Raw genomic sequence first — 15,963 nt, 5'->3', positions numbered from 1 at the left:
GCGTGTCGACAGAACCTGGAGTGCCTGCGGGACCGTAATCATGAACGGTGCCGCTCTGCTGTGCTGACAGAGGACGGTCACCTGAAGAGACTGTATCAGGCAGCATCGACTCTGTCATGGCAATGAAATTCCTCGCCGTCGGTAACGTCTCCGGCGTGGAGGGAACAGCAGGCTCAACCACAGCGCATAGTGGGGAGCTGTCAGGCATCGGATTCGACGGCCCTTGTGGGACCGGGGTTGACGGTACCGAGGTTCGGTGCCGGGCGATCCGAGTTAGATAAGCTGGCTGGCTGCGGTGCCGTCGGCACGGAAGCAGCAGGAGCAATAAGCTCAACCACGGCACGTGCCGGGGAGCCGTCAGGCACCGGATTCGATAGCCCTTGTGGGACCGGAATCGACGGTGCCGACATTGTCGGTGCCTCAGAGGCGTCGGTGCTGGGCAATCCGACCGAGACTAGCCCTCTGGCTGCGATGCAGGTTGCACGGAAGCAGGAGCAGGGCTCTCAACCACGGCGCGTGCCGGGGAGCCCTCAGGCCCTGGATCCTAACGGCCCTCGTGGGACCGGGACCGACGGTGCCGACGTCATCGGTGCCGCAGCAGACGTCGGTGCCGGGCGATCCGACTCAGAGGAGCCCTCTGGCTGCGGTGCCGTTGGCACGGAAGCAGCATGAGCAGTAACTCAACCACGGCGCGTGCCGGGGAGCCGTCAGGCACCGGATCCTAACGGCCCTCGTAGGACCGGGATCGGCGGTGCCGACGTCATCGGTGCCGCAGCAGGCGTCGGTGCCGGGCGATCTGACTCAGACGAGCTCTCTGGCTGCGGTGCCGCTGGCACGGAAGCAGCAGGAGCAGTAGCTCAACCACGGCGCGTGCCGGGGAGCCGTCAGGCACCGGATTCTACGGTCCTTACGGGACCGGGATCGACGGTGCCGACGTCGTCGATGCCTCAGCAGGTGTCGGTGCCGGGCGATCCGACCTAGACGGGCTCACTGGCTGCAGTGCCGCTGGCACGGAAGCAGCAGGAGCAGTAGCTCAACCACGGCGCGTGCCGGGGAGCCGTCAGGCACCGGATTCTACGGCCCTTACGGGACCGGGATCGACGGTGCCGACGTCGTCGATGCCTCAGCAGGTGTTGGTGCCGGGCGATCCGACCTAGACGGGCTCACTGGCTGCAGTGCCGCTGGCACGGAAGCAGCAGGAGCAGGAGCTCAACCACGGCGCGTGCCGGGGAGCCGTCAGGCACCGGATTCCACGGCCCTCGTGGAACCGGGATCGACGGTGCCGACGTCATCGGTGCCGGGTGATCCGTCTTAGATGAGCTCTCTGGCTGCGGTGCCGTTGGCACGGAAGCAGCAGGAGCAGTAAGCTCTACCACGGCGCGTGCCGGGGAGCTGCCAGGCACCGGATTCCGTGGCCCTGGGGGACTGGAAACGACGGTGTCGACGTCATCGGTGCCTCTGCAGGTGTCGGTGCCAGGTAATCCAACTTAGACGAGCTCCCTGGCTGCGATGCAGATGGCACGGAAGCAGCAGGAGCAGGGGGTCTCAACCACGGCGCGTGCCGGGGAGCCATCAGGCACCAGCAGGAATCGTAGGCTCTCTCGACCTCGGAAGAAGGGAGCGGTGCCGAGCCGATATCGGTGCCGGCGACGGCCGGTGCCGAAAGGCCTTGGTAGTATCGGCGGGGTCCGGTGCCAAGGAGGCGCTACTGCCCGCCGCTTGATCATCGCTCGGCGCCCCAGGTGGAGGGGTAAGTGAAAATCCCACACCGTTTTGTTCTCGGCTTAAAAGCCTTGCAAATGGGGCACTAGCTGTCAAGTGTGATTCCCTGAGGCACTTGAAACAGGAGTCGTGTGGATCTCCCTTCGGCCGCGGCTTCTGGCACGCCGGCCCATTCGAAAAACCGGTGAGCCCCGCATGGGCTCCGGGACCGGGTTCATGGAAGGGGCTACTTCCCGAACCCCGCTAACTAAACTAACCATGTTAGCAAAGAAAACGTATAACTATACAAATATATAAATAAAAGGGTTATAACTGCGTAACTATATACGAGAACTACGAGTAGCTAGGGAAGTGGAGGTCAGCTAAGCCGCGCTCCACTGTTCCAACGACCGACACGGGCGGTAAGAAGGAACTGAGGAGCGGGTGGGCCGGCAGAGGTATATATCGAGCGCCATGGTGGCGCCACTCTAGGGGGCGACCTGCCGGCCCACTGAGTTGCTAGGGTAAAAGTTTTCCGACGAATGTGCACGCGCGGCGCGTACACCTAACTGGAATGGATATGAGCAATCACTCGAAGAAGAACATAACATTTCCTTATTTACTTTCTCCACACCTGTTATGATTTTATAGACCTCTATCATATCACCTTGCAAACGTGAGGGACTCACCCCTGCAGCGCCTCCTGCTGGTCTCTCAGGAAATTAGCTCAATTCAGCTCCAAAGCGCCCTCTGCAGGCTGGTGATCTGCCTGTCCTCTGGCCCCCGTGTCCCTCCTGGACTCAGTGCCCTTGTACCTGGGGTGCTGCTCCTGAACAGTAATCCCCTCAGTCTTAGGGTCTCCCCTCACTGGGGAACCCCCATCCACTAGTCCCACCTCGCCTCAGTATAAGGCTTCTGCTAGTCATTGTCTAACCCCCCCATTCTGGGACAGACTACGGTATCAGCCTACTCATCACTGCCAAGGTTGGGTTTGGACCTGCTGCCTTGACCTACCACTGGGCTGTCCTCTGCAACCCACAGTGACTGTTGCCTTATGCTAGGCCACAGCCTGGGGCTTTCCAGGCCGGAGCTCCCCAGCTCCTCTGTCTTTCCCCAACCCCTTTGCCTTTCCCCAGCCCTGCTCCACTCAGGTACCTGGTCTCTAGCTCCTGGCAGCTAGGCCCTTCTCCCTCTACAGGCAGAGGGAGACTGTATGTCTACCCCTGGCTTCTCTGCCTTTATAGGACCAGCTGAGTCTGTTTGGGGCATGGCCCCAGCTGCAGCCACTTCTCCCAATCAGCCCAGCCTAAAAGCTGCTTTCTCCAGCCACAGCTCCCCCACCCCCGGGCTGTTTTTAACCCTTCAGGGCAGGAGCGGGGTAACCACCCTGCTACAAACCCCAGTTGTCTCTTTTCCAAGCTGAGAAGTCCCAGTTTTATTACTCTCTCCTCACAGGGCAGCAGTTCCATACCCTTAATCATTTTTGTTGCCCTTTTCTGAACCTTTTCCAATTCCAATATATCTTTTTTGAGATCGTGCGACCACATTTGCACACAGTATTCAAGATGTGGGCGTAACATGGATTTATATGGAGGCAATATGATATTTTCTGTCTTATCTATCCCTTTCTTAATGATTCCCAAAATTGTGTTCGCTTTTTTGACTGCTGCTATACATTGAATGGATGTTTTCAGAGAACAATCCACAATGACTCCAAGATCTCTTTCTTGAGTGGTTACAGCTAATTTAGATCCAATCATTTTATATGTATAGTTGGGATTATGTTTTCGATGTGCATTACTTTGCATTTATCCACACTGAATTTCATCTGCCATTTTGTTGCTCAGTCACCCAGTTTTGTGAGGTCCTTTTATAACTCTTCACAGTCTGCTTTGGACTTAACGATCCTGATTTTTTTTTTGTTTTGTATCATCTGTAAATTTTGCCACCTCACTGTTTACCCCTTTTTCCAGATCATTTATGAATATGTTGAATAGGATTGGTCCCAGTACAGACCCCTGGAGACCACCACTATTTACCTCTCTCCAGTCTGAAAACTGACCATTTATTCCTACCCTTTGTTTCCTATCTTTTAATCAGTTACCAATCTTTCCTCTTATCCCATGACAGCTTACTTTGCTTAAGAGCCTTTAGTGAGGAAACTTGTCAAAGACTTTCTGAAAATCTAAATAAACTATATCCACTGGATTACCCCTGTCCACATGCTTGTTGACTCCCTCAAAGAATTCTAGTACATTAGTGAGGCACGATTTCTCTTTACAAAAGCCACGTTGACTCTTCCCTAATAAATGACGTTCATCTGTGTCTGACAATTCTGTTCTTTATTATAGTTTCAACCAGCTTGCCTGGTACTGAAGTCAGGCTTACTGGGCTGTAATTGCCAGAATTGCCACTGGAGCCTTTTAAAAAGCTTGGCGTCACATTAGCTAGCCTCCAGTCATCTGATTTAAATGAGAGATTACCTATCAAAGTTGTTAGTTCTGCAATTTCACATCTGAGTTCCTTCAGAACTCTTGGGTGAATACCATCTGGTCCTCGTGACTTATTACTGTTTTATTTATCAATTTGTTCCAAAACCTCCTCTAATGACACCTCAACCTCCTCTGATTTGTCACCTAAAAATGTCTCAAGTTTGGGAATCTCCCTCACACCCTCAGCTGTGAAAACCGATGCAAAGAATTCATTTAGCTTCTCTGCAATGGCCTTACTGTCATTGAGTACTCCTTTAGCATCTCAATCGTCCAATAACCCCACTGGTTATTTAGCAGACTTCCTCCTTCTGATGTGCTTAGCAAAAATAAATAAAAAAAAACTACAACTTTTTGAGTCTTGGCTAGCTGTTTTTTAAACTCTTTATTGGCCTTTCTAATTACACTTCATTTGTCAGAGTTTGTGCTCCTTTCTATTTTCTTCAGTAAGATTTAACTTTCACTTTAAAGGATGCTTTTTTACTCTCACTGCTTCTTTTCCTTTGTTGTTTAGCCACAGTGGCACTTCTTTGATTCTCTCTGTTTTTTTAATTTAATCAGCAGCAGAGATGCCTTTTTACTATTCCTTGTCCACCAGACCTATCAAACCTTTCTCCTCAGAAAAACTGTCATGCTCAGCAGACCTCAGCTGCAGCATTTCCTGATAGCTAATTCTGTTCTGAGGTCAGCATGCCCCTTCTCTGCCCTGTACAGAACCCCTGCTAACACATCAACAGCCAGCCTCTGTGTTAATCCCAACCACCCAGAGTTAATGGGGCAACATCCAGACACATCCTCCAGTCAAGAGGGGCACCGTCATCTCCTGTGAAAAGCCAGGAAATGGAAAACACTAGCCACACCAAGGTGGCAGAGCACTACTGGGTATTAGATTCCGATTACACTCCTCCCATTTGCTTCCAAGGGACAACAGCATGCAGGAAAGAGGTGGAGAAGTGAGTGTATAGACAAGTGGTTAGAAAGGGAGAGTCTACCTTCTCCTCCAGCTCGGTGATGTGCTGCTGTTGAGAGTCTCTCTGCTCACACACCTCCTGATACTGCCGTAAGTGCTGCTCCTTGGCAGAGACCAGCATGCGCTCACATTTTGCTTCCCACTGGGATTCCAACTCTGTCTGGATGAGCGACTGCTGCCCAGGAAGTAACAGCAGTTATTAGCAGGGAACTACCCATACATGACAGTTACATCCACTCTTATGAGCAGAGAATTCTGGGGTGAGGCCAGGGCAAGGCAAACTCTCTTGCCTAGCTCTGCCATCTTGGAGTTGGTGTTCTATCCCTGCAGCATTTCCTCCCCACACAAAACACAACTCCATCCTCCATGGGAGGGCAATTCTCTAACGCTGGCTCAGATTGCAGCCCCTTGCTTCACCAGCTGCCGTTGCTATTTGAAGGAAGCCCAACAGTGATGGAGTCCCGTTCACCCTTCTCTCTACAAACAACTCTACTCTTCCCCAACTCCACTCTGACTAGCTAAAAAGGAGCTCCGCTCTTCTCCTGCTCTGTTGGCACAAGGATGGACACCTCTTGGCTATCTTCTGATCACTTGCTCTGGAAGACCAAGCAGGCAAGATTTGCACCCATCAGAACTCCAACAGCTGGCTGGAGACCAAACTCAGAATCACAGCCCATTGTTCTGAAGTTAGGAGCCTTCCTTACTCCCCACCTAGTGTAGTTTCCTGTTTGCCTTGGTTACTTAGTTCTTTGAAGTCATAGGTAAGAATCCTGGAGCAGGAGGTAAAGGCAAAGCCAACAGAGGCCAGCAAAGCAGAGGAGAAGCACTGAAGACTAATCCCCTTAGTGAAGCAGGGGGCTATTTCTTCACTGAGCAATTGATGCAGCTTTATCTAATGTGTATTGGCTATCTATAATCAACTGGCTTTCCAGCTGGAACTCACACAAACCTATCCAGTGGGAGGAGGTCCCCTCACCTGCTCTGCTGCTGCTTGATCAGTTGAAGTCCGTGCCTTTTTCAGGAGCTGTCGAAGCTTGTCCAGTTCTTCCTGGTAGGACCTGCGAATCTCATCCATCTCTTCCTCAGCCTGGCTTCTCTCCAAGAGGGATTTCTTCTTCCTCTCAACAAGGTTCTGGGGCACAGATAGTGGTATGTCTGAGCACAGGTCTGGACTGCATCCAGATAGCGTCTCATCCCCTGGGGCACTGTGGGGAATCTCATTGTCATTATTATGATATACGGTCATTAACATACAAGGAACATTAAAATCTATGTAAGTGCACTCCGGAACTGATGCGCCAAAACTGTGTTGTTTGTAGGGAAAGAGTTGGCAATCCAAAATTTGGTTTGCCTTGTGAGAGTCTGCAGGAGCACTAAGTTAAGTTTAGCATCCAACTGGAACCGTGCATCTCCCTTGAAATGGAGATGCCTGGGCCTACCTTTTCCAGGTTCTCTCTCTCTACTTTCAGGTCTGCTAGCTCTTCTTCCAGTGCCGTAACCTTCAGGTCCAGTTGCCTGCGGCTCTGCTTCTCAGCTCTGAATTTAGTGTGCGTGTCTTCTGAGGATTCTTGGAGCTCTGCAAGAACACAGCTCACTGTGAGTTTCCACACTTCATATTTCAGATTAATCTGAGTGGAAAAAAAAAACAACTTACAGCCCATAAGCAAGAGTAGAACACAGAAGGGTCAAAGAACACAGAACATGTTAACGGCTGTTATGAGGACTGAAGGTAGGACAAGTAGTAATAGGTTTAATCTGCTGCAAGGGAGATTTAGATTAAGTCTCCCTTGCAGCAGATTAAACCTATTACTTCTTGTCCTACCTTCAGTCCTCATAACAGCCATTAACATAACTCAAGACTTATCAGATTTCTCCCCTCCCCCCCCACAGTCTTCTCCCCCCCCCATCCCAAAAAGAGTTCTTTTAGCAGCTAAAATTTTTAGTCTTTCCTCATAGGTCAGAATTTCTAAATCCTTTTTTTTTTGTTGCTCTCCTCTGAACTCTAATTTGCCCTCCTCTCTCCTCAAGTGTGGTGCCCAGAACTGGAGAGTACTCCAGCTCAGGCCACACCAGTGCTAGGTGGGACAATTACTTCCCAAGTCTTACATACAACACTCCTGTTAATATACCCCACAATATCAGCCTATTTCGCAACTGCATTACATTTATAAGAGTCTCTGGGTCTTGCATTGCACACTGACCTCTTCTTAAACTCCAAAGATATCCAAAGAAGTGACTACTTGCGTTGATGTTATTACCCTAAAGAAATACAGGTACATTACATATAGACTGAATTAACCCTTCAGAGTCTGTATGGCTCCTACATGGAAGACACCTGGGAAACTAGCTGTTTTCAGAAAGAGGTAGAAAGGTTTCTGGCCCAGGGGAGGACAGGACAGGTCTGGACTCTTGACCAAAGCTACTCCAAATCTGATGTTTTTATTTTGCTTCCAGGAAAAAAAAACAACAACAACTGAACTTCTGCTTGCATCCAGTCTGCTTCTCTGCTACCAGTTTGAGCAGACTGTCAGCTGAAGACAGAGCAGCCAGGATTCAGCCTGGGGGCAGGAGGAATTGGTCAGTATAGTGGAAAAAACCCACAATAATAAAAAACTAACAATGCCTCTTCAGGTTCATAGTACACAGTCTCCTGAAGGCAAATGCCTATATAGAGCCAAGGAGAGCTTAATAGTAAACTGAAAAGTAAAGCCCCCTTTTTAGCTTAATTAGGTGAAGCAGACACTGCAAGAACAGTGTCTCAACTAACAACAATACTTAAGGCCAGATCTGTATTTACCTGGAAAGAATCAGGATTGAGCCACAGTGAAATATATGTGTTTTCACTGATTTCACCAAGAAGGGAAATTAACTTTGTTACTAGGAGTCTGCAAAACAACCACCAGGTTATGTCCACTAAACAGCTAATGAATGCTGGGAAGTTACCCAGTTGCGAAGCACTACTGGTGTGCATGACAAAGTCTCTATCCCATAAAGGAGCTTAATCTAACCCTGAAGGAAAAGTGAGAAGAGAAAAGCAGAGAGGAGGATCTGCTCTTGGATGAACATTTGCAAAGAACTCGGAGCATTTTAGTCTGTGGGCTACTCCAGCCTTGAATGTGCCACAGAAACAAGGCACTCTTTACCCATTTATGTCAATAAGCCACATTTGCAAACAGGGCAGACTTTGTATGGCCCTCCTTCCCCACTGCCAGGCATATTACCAAGGAGGATTCAGGAGACTGAGTGAACATAAGAATGGCCGTACTGGGTCAGACCAAAGGTCCATCCAGCCCAGTATCCTGTCTACCGAGAGTGGCCAATACCAGGTACCTCAGAGCGAGTGAACATAACAGGTAATGATCAACTGTTCTCTCTCCTGCCATCCATCTCCACCTTCTGACAAACAGAGGCTAGGGACACCATTCCTTACCCATCCTGGCTAATAGCCATTAAAGGACTTAACCTCCATGAATGTATCTAGTTCTCTTTTAAACCTTGTTATAGTCCTAGCCTTCACAACTTCCTCAGGCAAGTTCCTCTCTAGCATGCTTCTTGCTTGCATATATATACCTGCCCCTGGAAATTTCCACTACATGCATCTGACGAAGTGGGTATTCACCCACAAAAACTCATGCTCCAAAATGTCTGTTAGTCTATAAGGTGCCACAGGATTCTTTGCTGCTTTTACAGATCCAGACTAACATGGCTACCCCTCTGATACCTCCTCAGGCAAGGAGTTCCGCAGGTTGACTGCGCTGCGTGAAGAACTTCCTTTTATTTATTTTAAACCTGCTACCTATTAATTTCATTTGGTGACCCCTAGTTCTTGTATTATGGGAACAAGTAAATAACTTTTCCTTATTCGCCTTCTCAACACCATTCATGATTTTATAGACCTCTGGATCCTATTCCCCCTTAGTCTCCTCTTTTCCAAGCTGAAAAGGCCTAGCCTCTTTAATCTCTCCTCATATGGGACCTGTTCCAAAACCCTAATCATTTTAGCTGCCCTTCTCTGAACCTTTTCTAATGCCAGTATATCTTTTTTGAGATAAGGAGAACACATCTGTATGTAGTATTCAAGATGTGGGCATACCATAGATTATATAAAGGCTATTTGGTTCCCAATCACTTAGTTTTGTGAGATCTTTTAAAAGTTCTTCACAGACTGCTTTGGTCTTAACTATCTTGAGCAGTTTAGTATCATCTGCAAACTTTGCCACCTCACTGTTTACCCCTTTCTCCAAATCATTTACGAATAAGTTGAATAGGATTGGTCCTAGGACTGACCCTTGGGGAACACCACTAGTTACCCCTCTCCATTCTGGGAAAATTGATCATTTATTCCTACCCTTTGTTCCTTGTCTTTTAACCAGTTCTCAATCTGTCAAAGGATCTTCCCTCTTATCCCATGACAACTTAATTTATGTAAGAGCCTTTGATGAGGAACCTTGTCAAAGGCTTTCTGGAAATATAAGTATACTAGGTCCACTGGATCCCCCTTGTCCATGTGTTTGCTGACCCCTTTAAAACACCCAGATTAGCAAGTAGTGAGAAAAAAAAGCAGCAAAATCTTTGAAGTGTTCAGTCAATTTTTTGGTTTTGCTTTCAGCTGTGCAATATTAAGTATGGGGAGGAGAAGCTTTCTTTTTTATCCCATCTGGTAATCAGTTTATGCTGTCAGAGTATGAGGACTGTTGAAATCCTTGTCATTTTATGGGCTACTATTCATCTAAAAGTCATATCCTTTTATCTATCTTGCAGAGTTATTTATCTCAATAGCTTCGTATGGCAGGAAGCAGGAGGCTTCACAGTAAGCACTGATATTCTGTACCATGGTATTTCAAGATGGCTGCTCACCCAAGAGGTGCCAATGTCAGAAAGCAGGTGTATCTCACATGCAGTCCAAACTCAGGTAGTTCCATTATGCCTAACTAATCCTTGCATTTATGCTAATTATTGACTTCCTCTCTTAAGCCTTGGCTGTGTTCCACACTAGAACTAGCTTCAGTAATCTTTGGGATAACGGTGCTATAGGAAAATGGACTAGTTGACCCAACTGCAAGAGGGACTTAGTTGCACAACTCACTAAGGACTGCCATACTCTCTGGCAGGGCATCCTAAGTGGGTGACAGGGAACCACTAGTATATCAGTTTAAATCTAAATCTCAGTAGAGACAAAAGTGATAGGGATGAAGCCCACCAGCCTAACAGGAAGGTGTCCACATAAGAGGCTGTCCTAACAGGCTCCTTTGTTGGCAATCTCAGCAGGGAGGCTAAGCACTGATTTGCACATAGAGGCAGAGCTTCCTTCTCTCCCCTAGTTGGCCCCTCTAGCTGAAAGCTAAGGCACATTATGCTAAATAGATTTTTTTGGCAATTCAGACAGCTGCCACTGAAGTATAGAGTTAAGGTCACCAATACAGCTGACCTCAAGTTAACAGAGAAAAGACGGTTACTTACCTTTGTAACTGTTGTTCTTCGAGATGTGTTGCTCATATCCATTCCAGTTAGGTGTGCGCGCCGCGCGTGCACATTCGTCGGAAAACTTTTACCCTAGCAACTCGGTGGGCCGGCAGGTCGCCCCCTAGAGTGGCGCCATCATGGCGCTTGATATATATCCCTGCCGGCCCACCCGCTCCTCAGTTCCTTCTTGCCGGCTACTCCGACAGTGGGGAAGGAGGGCGGGTGTGGAATGGATATGAGCAACACATCTCGAAGAACAACAGTTACAAAGGTAAGTAACCGTCTTTTCTTCTTCGAGTGATTGCTCATATCCATTCCAGTTAGGTGAATCCCAAGCCTTACGTAGGCGGTGGGGTCGGAGTGAAATGTGGCAGAATGAAAACTGCTGAGCCAAAGGCTACAGCATCTCTTGACTGTTGAACCAGGGCATACTGCGAAGCAAAGGTATGGACCGAGGACCAATGGAGCTGCGCGACAGATCTCGTGGGTAGAAACACGAGCCAGCAAGGCGGCAGATGAAGCCTGAGCCCTGGTAGAATGCACGGTGACGTGGCTTGGAGAAATATGAGCCAAATCATAACAAGTTCGGAAGTCTGCCATCACCCGAGATGTGATCCTCTGAGAGGAAAACAAGCAAGCCCTCCCTTTGGCCCGCTACCGTGACAGAGCTGGGGCACCTTACGAAATGGTTCTGGCAGCGCAATATAAATGCGAGCACTCCACAGATGTCCAAGGAGTGCAATGGTTGTGCCCATTGCGTTGAGCTGTGGGTAACATGAAAGGCCGAAACCACCTTAGGGAGGAAAGCCGGGTGCGGTCATAACTGCACCTTGTCTTTGTGAAACCTAGTGTACGGCGGAACCCTCGTAAGAGCTCTGAGCTCGGAGACCGTCTGGCCGATGTAACAGCTACGAGGAAAGTTTGTCGTCCAAGACGGGTATATCAGAGGGCCAGTCGTGAACGGCTCGACTGGGGGAGACATAAGTCTGATTAAAACTAGGTTGAGGTCCAAGGTTGGGGCTGGCGGCGCACCCGAGGGTGCAAGCTCTCCAAGCCCTTGAGGGGTCTCGAACCCATAGAGTGTGAGAACACGGAACGTCCACCTTAGCCTGGCTGGAAGGTAGAGATGGTTGCTGAGTGTATCCTCAGCGATGATACCGCCAGGACCTGCCGCTGAAGGCCAGAGGTAGGCCAAATAGAGGGGGTCGAGACCTCAGCAGGAGCAAGATCGAGCGTATTGCAGCTGTAGAAGAAACGCTTCCACCTGACCCGGTACGTTGACCAGGTGGAAGGCATCCTGTCACCCCAGCTCAGTTACGCAGCGGCCACACCGTGAGGCGAAGAGGCTGCAGGTCCGAGTGACGAAGCCTGTTGTTGCCCTGAGTGATGAGGTCTGGGTGGGGTGGCAGGGTAATTGGGTCTGTTATTGACAGGCCGAGCAACGTGGTATATCAGTGCTGCCTGGACCACTCTGGAGTGATCATGATGATGCGCGCTCTGCCCCTGCGGAGTTTGAGCAGGACCTAATGAACCAGTGGGAACAGTGGGAAGGCATAATGGAGTTGGCCTTTCCACGGCATCAGGAATGCGTCCAAGACCGATCCTGAGGAGAGACCTTGGAAGGAGCAGAACATCTGGCATTTTCTGCTCTCTCGGTGAGCGAACAGGTCTATGTGAGGAAACATCTCCGCTTCTGGACAGCAGAACGCCTCACACGGGGCAGAGTGATCACTCGTAAGACAGGAAAGACCTGCTGAGTCAAAGCGCCAAGACGTTCCGAACGCCTGGGAGAAAGGACGTCATCAGCTCCATCAAGTAGGCCATGCAAAAGTCCCGGAAATGGATGGCCTCCTGACAAAAAGTGGGGGGGGGGAGGACCATGTCCCTCCCTGGATACTTATGAAGCACATGGCCGCTGTGTTGGCTGTAAACACCTAGATACAACGGCCTCGCAGCTGCCGCTGGAACCCCTGGTACTCCAGGCGGACTACTCTCATTTTTGGGGCATTGACGTGGAATGCCAGCTCCCGAGAAGACCAAAGGCCTTAAGCTCGGAGGTGACCGTGAGCACTTGAGCAGAGAGATGACGCGTCCGTCGTCAGGGGCAGTGAGGGCTGGGGCGGAGGAAACCACCTCCCTGCCCACACCAGGGAGGGAGTTAGCCACCACTCTAGGGAGCCTAAGGTGCTCGAGGGAACGGTGACTACCATGACCATTGGCTCCCTGTCCGGGTGGTACGCCGAGGTGAGTCGGACTTGGAGAGGACGGAGGCGGAGCTTGGCATATTTGGTTACCAACTTGCGGGCAACCATGGACCCAGGAGACTGAGACAAGTACGAGCCGAGGTCGTTGGGAAAGCCTGCAGACCTCAGATGATTGTTGCCATCGCTAAAACCGCAGTTGTGATAAGTAGGCTCCGGCTAGGTAGGAGACCAAGATAGCTCCTAGGAAGTCCAACCTCTGCGTGGGAACCAGAGTGGATTGCTCTATAGTAATCATCAGGCCTCGACCTGTGAATAAGACCGTGACGATGCCCACGCGCTGAGTGGTTTGTGTCTCAGAGTCTCCTCGGATAAGCTAATCGTCCAGATACGGAAAAACGCATATCCGACATCAGCGAAGGTAGGCGGCGACTATGGCCGTAAACCAGCAGTACTGACAGTCAGCTAGAAAGCGGAGGTATCTCCTGTGCGGAGGGAAGATGGCGTAGCGAAAGTACGCGTCCTTCATATCCAGGGCGGCATAGTAGCCCCCAGGAGGTAAGGATGGAATAATGGCTCCCAGGGATACCGTGCAGAACTTCAACCTTATCCTAAACCGGTTGAGTCCGTGCAGGACTAGGAAGGTCTGAGACCTGCATTCGAGTGGGGAACTAGGGCATAACGGGAGTAAAACCCCTTGCCCCTTTCGTCCATCGGCGTCTGCACCTCTTGTACGAGGAATTGCTCGTGAGAGGGGTCCCTGAACGGGGACAGGGCTGGAACAAATTAGAGGTGGTATCTATGCTCCACCGTGCGCAGGATCCAGCGATCTGAAATTAACTAGGGCCACGCCAGGAGAAAGCGGGATTGGGATCCCGGTCTGTGACTGGTACACCGCCCTCAGGCGCACCTTGGAAGGTTCGTCTTTGGTCCCAGTGGTAATTGCAAGGGACCTTGACCTGGGCTCTTTAGGGGTCCTGACGTTCGTCTGCGACCGCCTTGGCCTCGCCGTTTGCCAAAGTCCTGTCTCTGGCTAGGCACAGAGTATGGCGGGTGGGGGCAGAAAGGCCTGCGTTTGGTCGCTGGCATATGCATGCTGAGAGAGCGCATTAGGACCCTATTGTCCATTAGGCTTGGCAGCCTGGGGCTGTCTTTGCCGCGAAAGGCCTTTACCACAAAGGGTAAATCCTGAATGGCATACTGCAGCTCCGGCCGGAGGTTTAAAACCTGGAGCCATGAGATGCACCTCATGGCGACACCAAAGGCCAGAGTCCTGGCTGCAGAGTCTGCTGCATCCAACGAGGCCTGGAGGGATGCTCTGGGTACCTTTTTCTTTCCCCTGTCCTCCAAGACGGCAGCGAACTCTTGGCCGGTTTCGGGGCTGGCGCCCGCTGGCCATCATATCAGAATCATGGTCCTAAGCATAAGATCTACGCATGTGGGATGACACGCATGCGTGTCCGGATGGCCATGGAGGTACTAAAAGAAGGCACAGGCAGAGTCTCTGACTCTATCGGACCTTGCCCAACTCGGCACCGGGAACCGGCACCGGGATGCGTACTGGTACCTGGAACGAGATCCAGACCCGCAACCAGAATGGTGCCTGGAGGTCGACCGAGATCTCGAGGCTCGGGGAGAGGCTACAGGAGTCAAGGTACCTGTCGCGGTGCCGGGAGTCGGAACGGTGCCGACAGCGGGTCGGCGAATGGGATACCGACCGGTGCAGCGAGTGCGACTAGTACCGATGAGGAAAACAGCACCGGGACTGTAAGTGGTGTCGGGCGTGCCGACAGGATCTGGAGTGTCTGTGGGACCGTGATCATGAACGGTGCCGTTCTGCTGTGCTGACAGAGGATGGTCACATGAAGAGACTGTATTACCCGCACCGGCGGTGCCGGGGTCAGGCAGCATCGACTCTGTCATGGCAATGAGATCCCTCGCCGTTGGTAATGCCTCCAGCATGGAGGGAACAGCAGGCTCAACCACAGTGCATACTGGGGAGCTGTCAGGCACCGGATTCGACGGCCCTCATGGGACCGGGGTCGACGGTACCGAGGTCGTCAGAGCTTCGGTGGGCGTCGGTGCCGGGCGATCCGAGTTAGATGAGCTGCCTGGCTGCGGTGCCGTCGGCACGGAAGCAGCAGGAGCAATAAGCTCAACCACGGCGCGCGCCGGGGAGCCGTCAGGCACCGGATTCCACGGCCCTTGTGGGACTGGAATCGACGGTGCCGACGTTGTCGGTGCCTCAGAGGTGTCGGTGCCGGGCAATCCGACTGAGACGAGCTCTCTGGCTGCGGTGCCGTTGGCACGGAAGCAGCAGGAGCAGCTCAACCACAGCGCGTGCCGGGGAGCCGTCAGGCACCGGATTCTACGGCCCTTATGGGACCGGGATCGACAGTGCCGACGTCGTCGGTGTCGCAGCAAGTGTCGGTGCGGGGCGATCCGACTGAGACGAGCTCTCTGGCTGCGGTGCCGTTGGCACGGAAGCAGCAGGAGCAGCTCAACCACAGCGCGTGCCGGGGAGCCGTCAGGCACCGGATTCTACGGCCCTTGTGGGACCGGGATCGACGGTGCCGACGTCGTCGGTGCCGCAGCAGGTGTTGGTGCCAGGCGATCCGACTTAGATGAGCTCTCTGGCTGCGGTGCCGATGGCACGGAAGCAGCAGGAGCAGTAGCTCAACCACGGCGCGTGCCGGGGAGCCGTCAGGCACCGGATTCTACGGCCCTTGTGCGACCGGGATCTACGGTGCCGACATCGTTGGTGCCTCAGCAGGAGTCGGTGCCGGGCGATCCGACATAGACGAGCTCTCTGGCTGCGGTGCAGTCGGCACGGAAGCAGCAGGAGCAGTAAGCTCTACCACGGCGCGTGCCGGGGAGCTGTCAGGCACCGGATTCAATGGCCCTGGGGGACTGGAATCGACGGTGCCAATGTCATCGGTGCCTCTGCAGGTGTCGGTGCCGGGCCATCCGACTTAGGCGAGCTCTCTGACTGCGATGCAGGTGGCACGGAAGCAGCAGGAGCAGGGGGCTCTACCACGGCGCGTGCCGGGGAGCCGTCAGGCACCAGCAGGAATTGTAGGCTCTCTCAACCTCGGAGGAAGGGAGCAGTGCCGAGTCGACTTCGGTGCCGGCGACGGCC

The 15,963-nt window shown here is 51.9% G+C and overlaps 1 protein-coding gene across 9 annotated transcripts in view; it reads right to left on the bottom strand.

The window, feature by feature from the left end:
• Positions 1–15,963, bottom strand: part of FKBP15 (FKBP prolyl isomerase family member 15) — a 108,881-nt gene that overhangs the window by 14,718 nt on the left and 78,200 nt on the right. For 8 of the 9 annotated variants that reach the window (XM_050926474.1, XM_050926475.1, XM_050926473.1 and 5 more), the window contains 3 exons: positions 6,600–6,736; positions 6,137–6,292; positions 5,183–5,335 (listed from right to left, as the gene is read on the bottom strand). In XM_050926474.1, the coding sequence (XP_050782431.1) occupies positions 5,183–5,335; positions 6,137–6,292; positions 6,600–6,736 (446 nt within the window). The remainder of the gene's footprint in view (positions 1–5,182; positions 5,336–6,136; positions 6,293–6,599; positions 6,737–15,963) is intronic. The other variant, XM_050926471.1, reaches the window with a different exon arrangement.

The sequence above is a fragment of the Gopherus flavomarginatus genome, chromosome 17 (assembly GCF_025201925.1).
Source record: "Gopherus flavomarginatus isolate rGopFla2 chromosome 17, rGopFla2.mat.asm, whole genome shotgun sequence".
Classification (NCBI taxonomy): Eukaryota; Metazoa; Chordata; order Testudines; family Testudinidae; genus Gopherus; species Gopherus flavomarginatus.
This window is presented reverse-complemented; position numbering and strand designations above follow the sequence as displayed.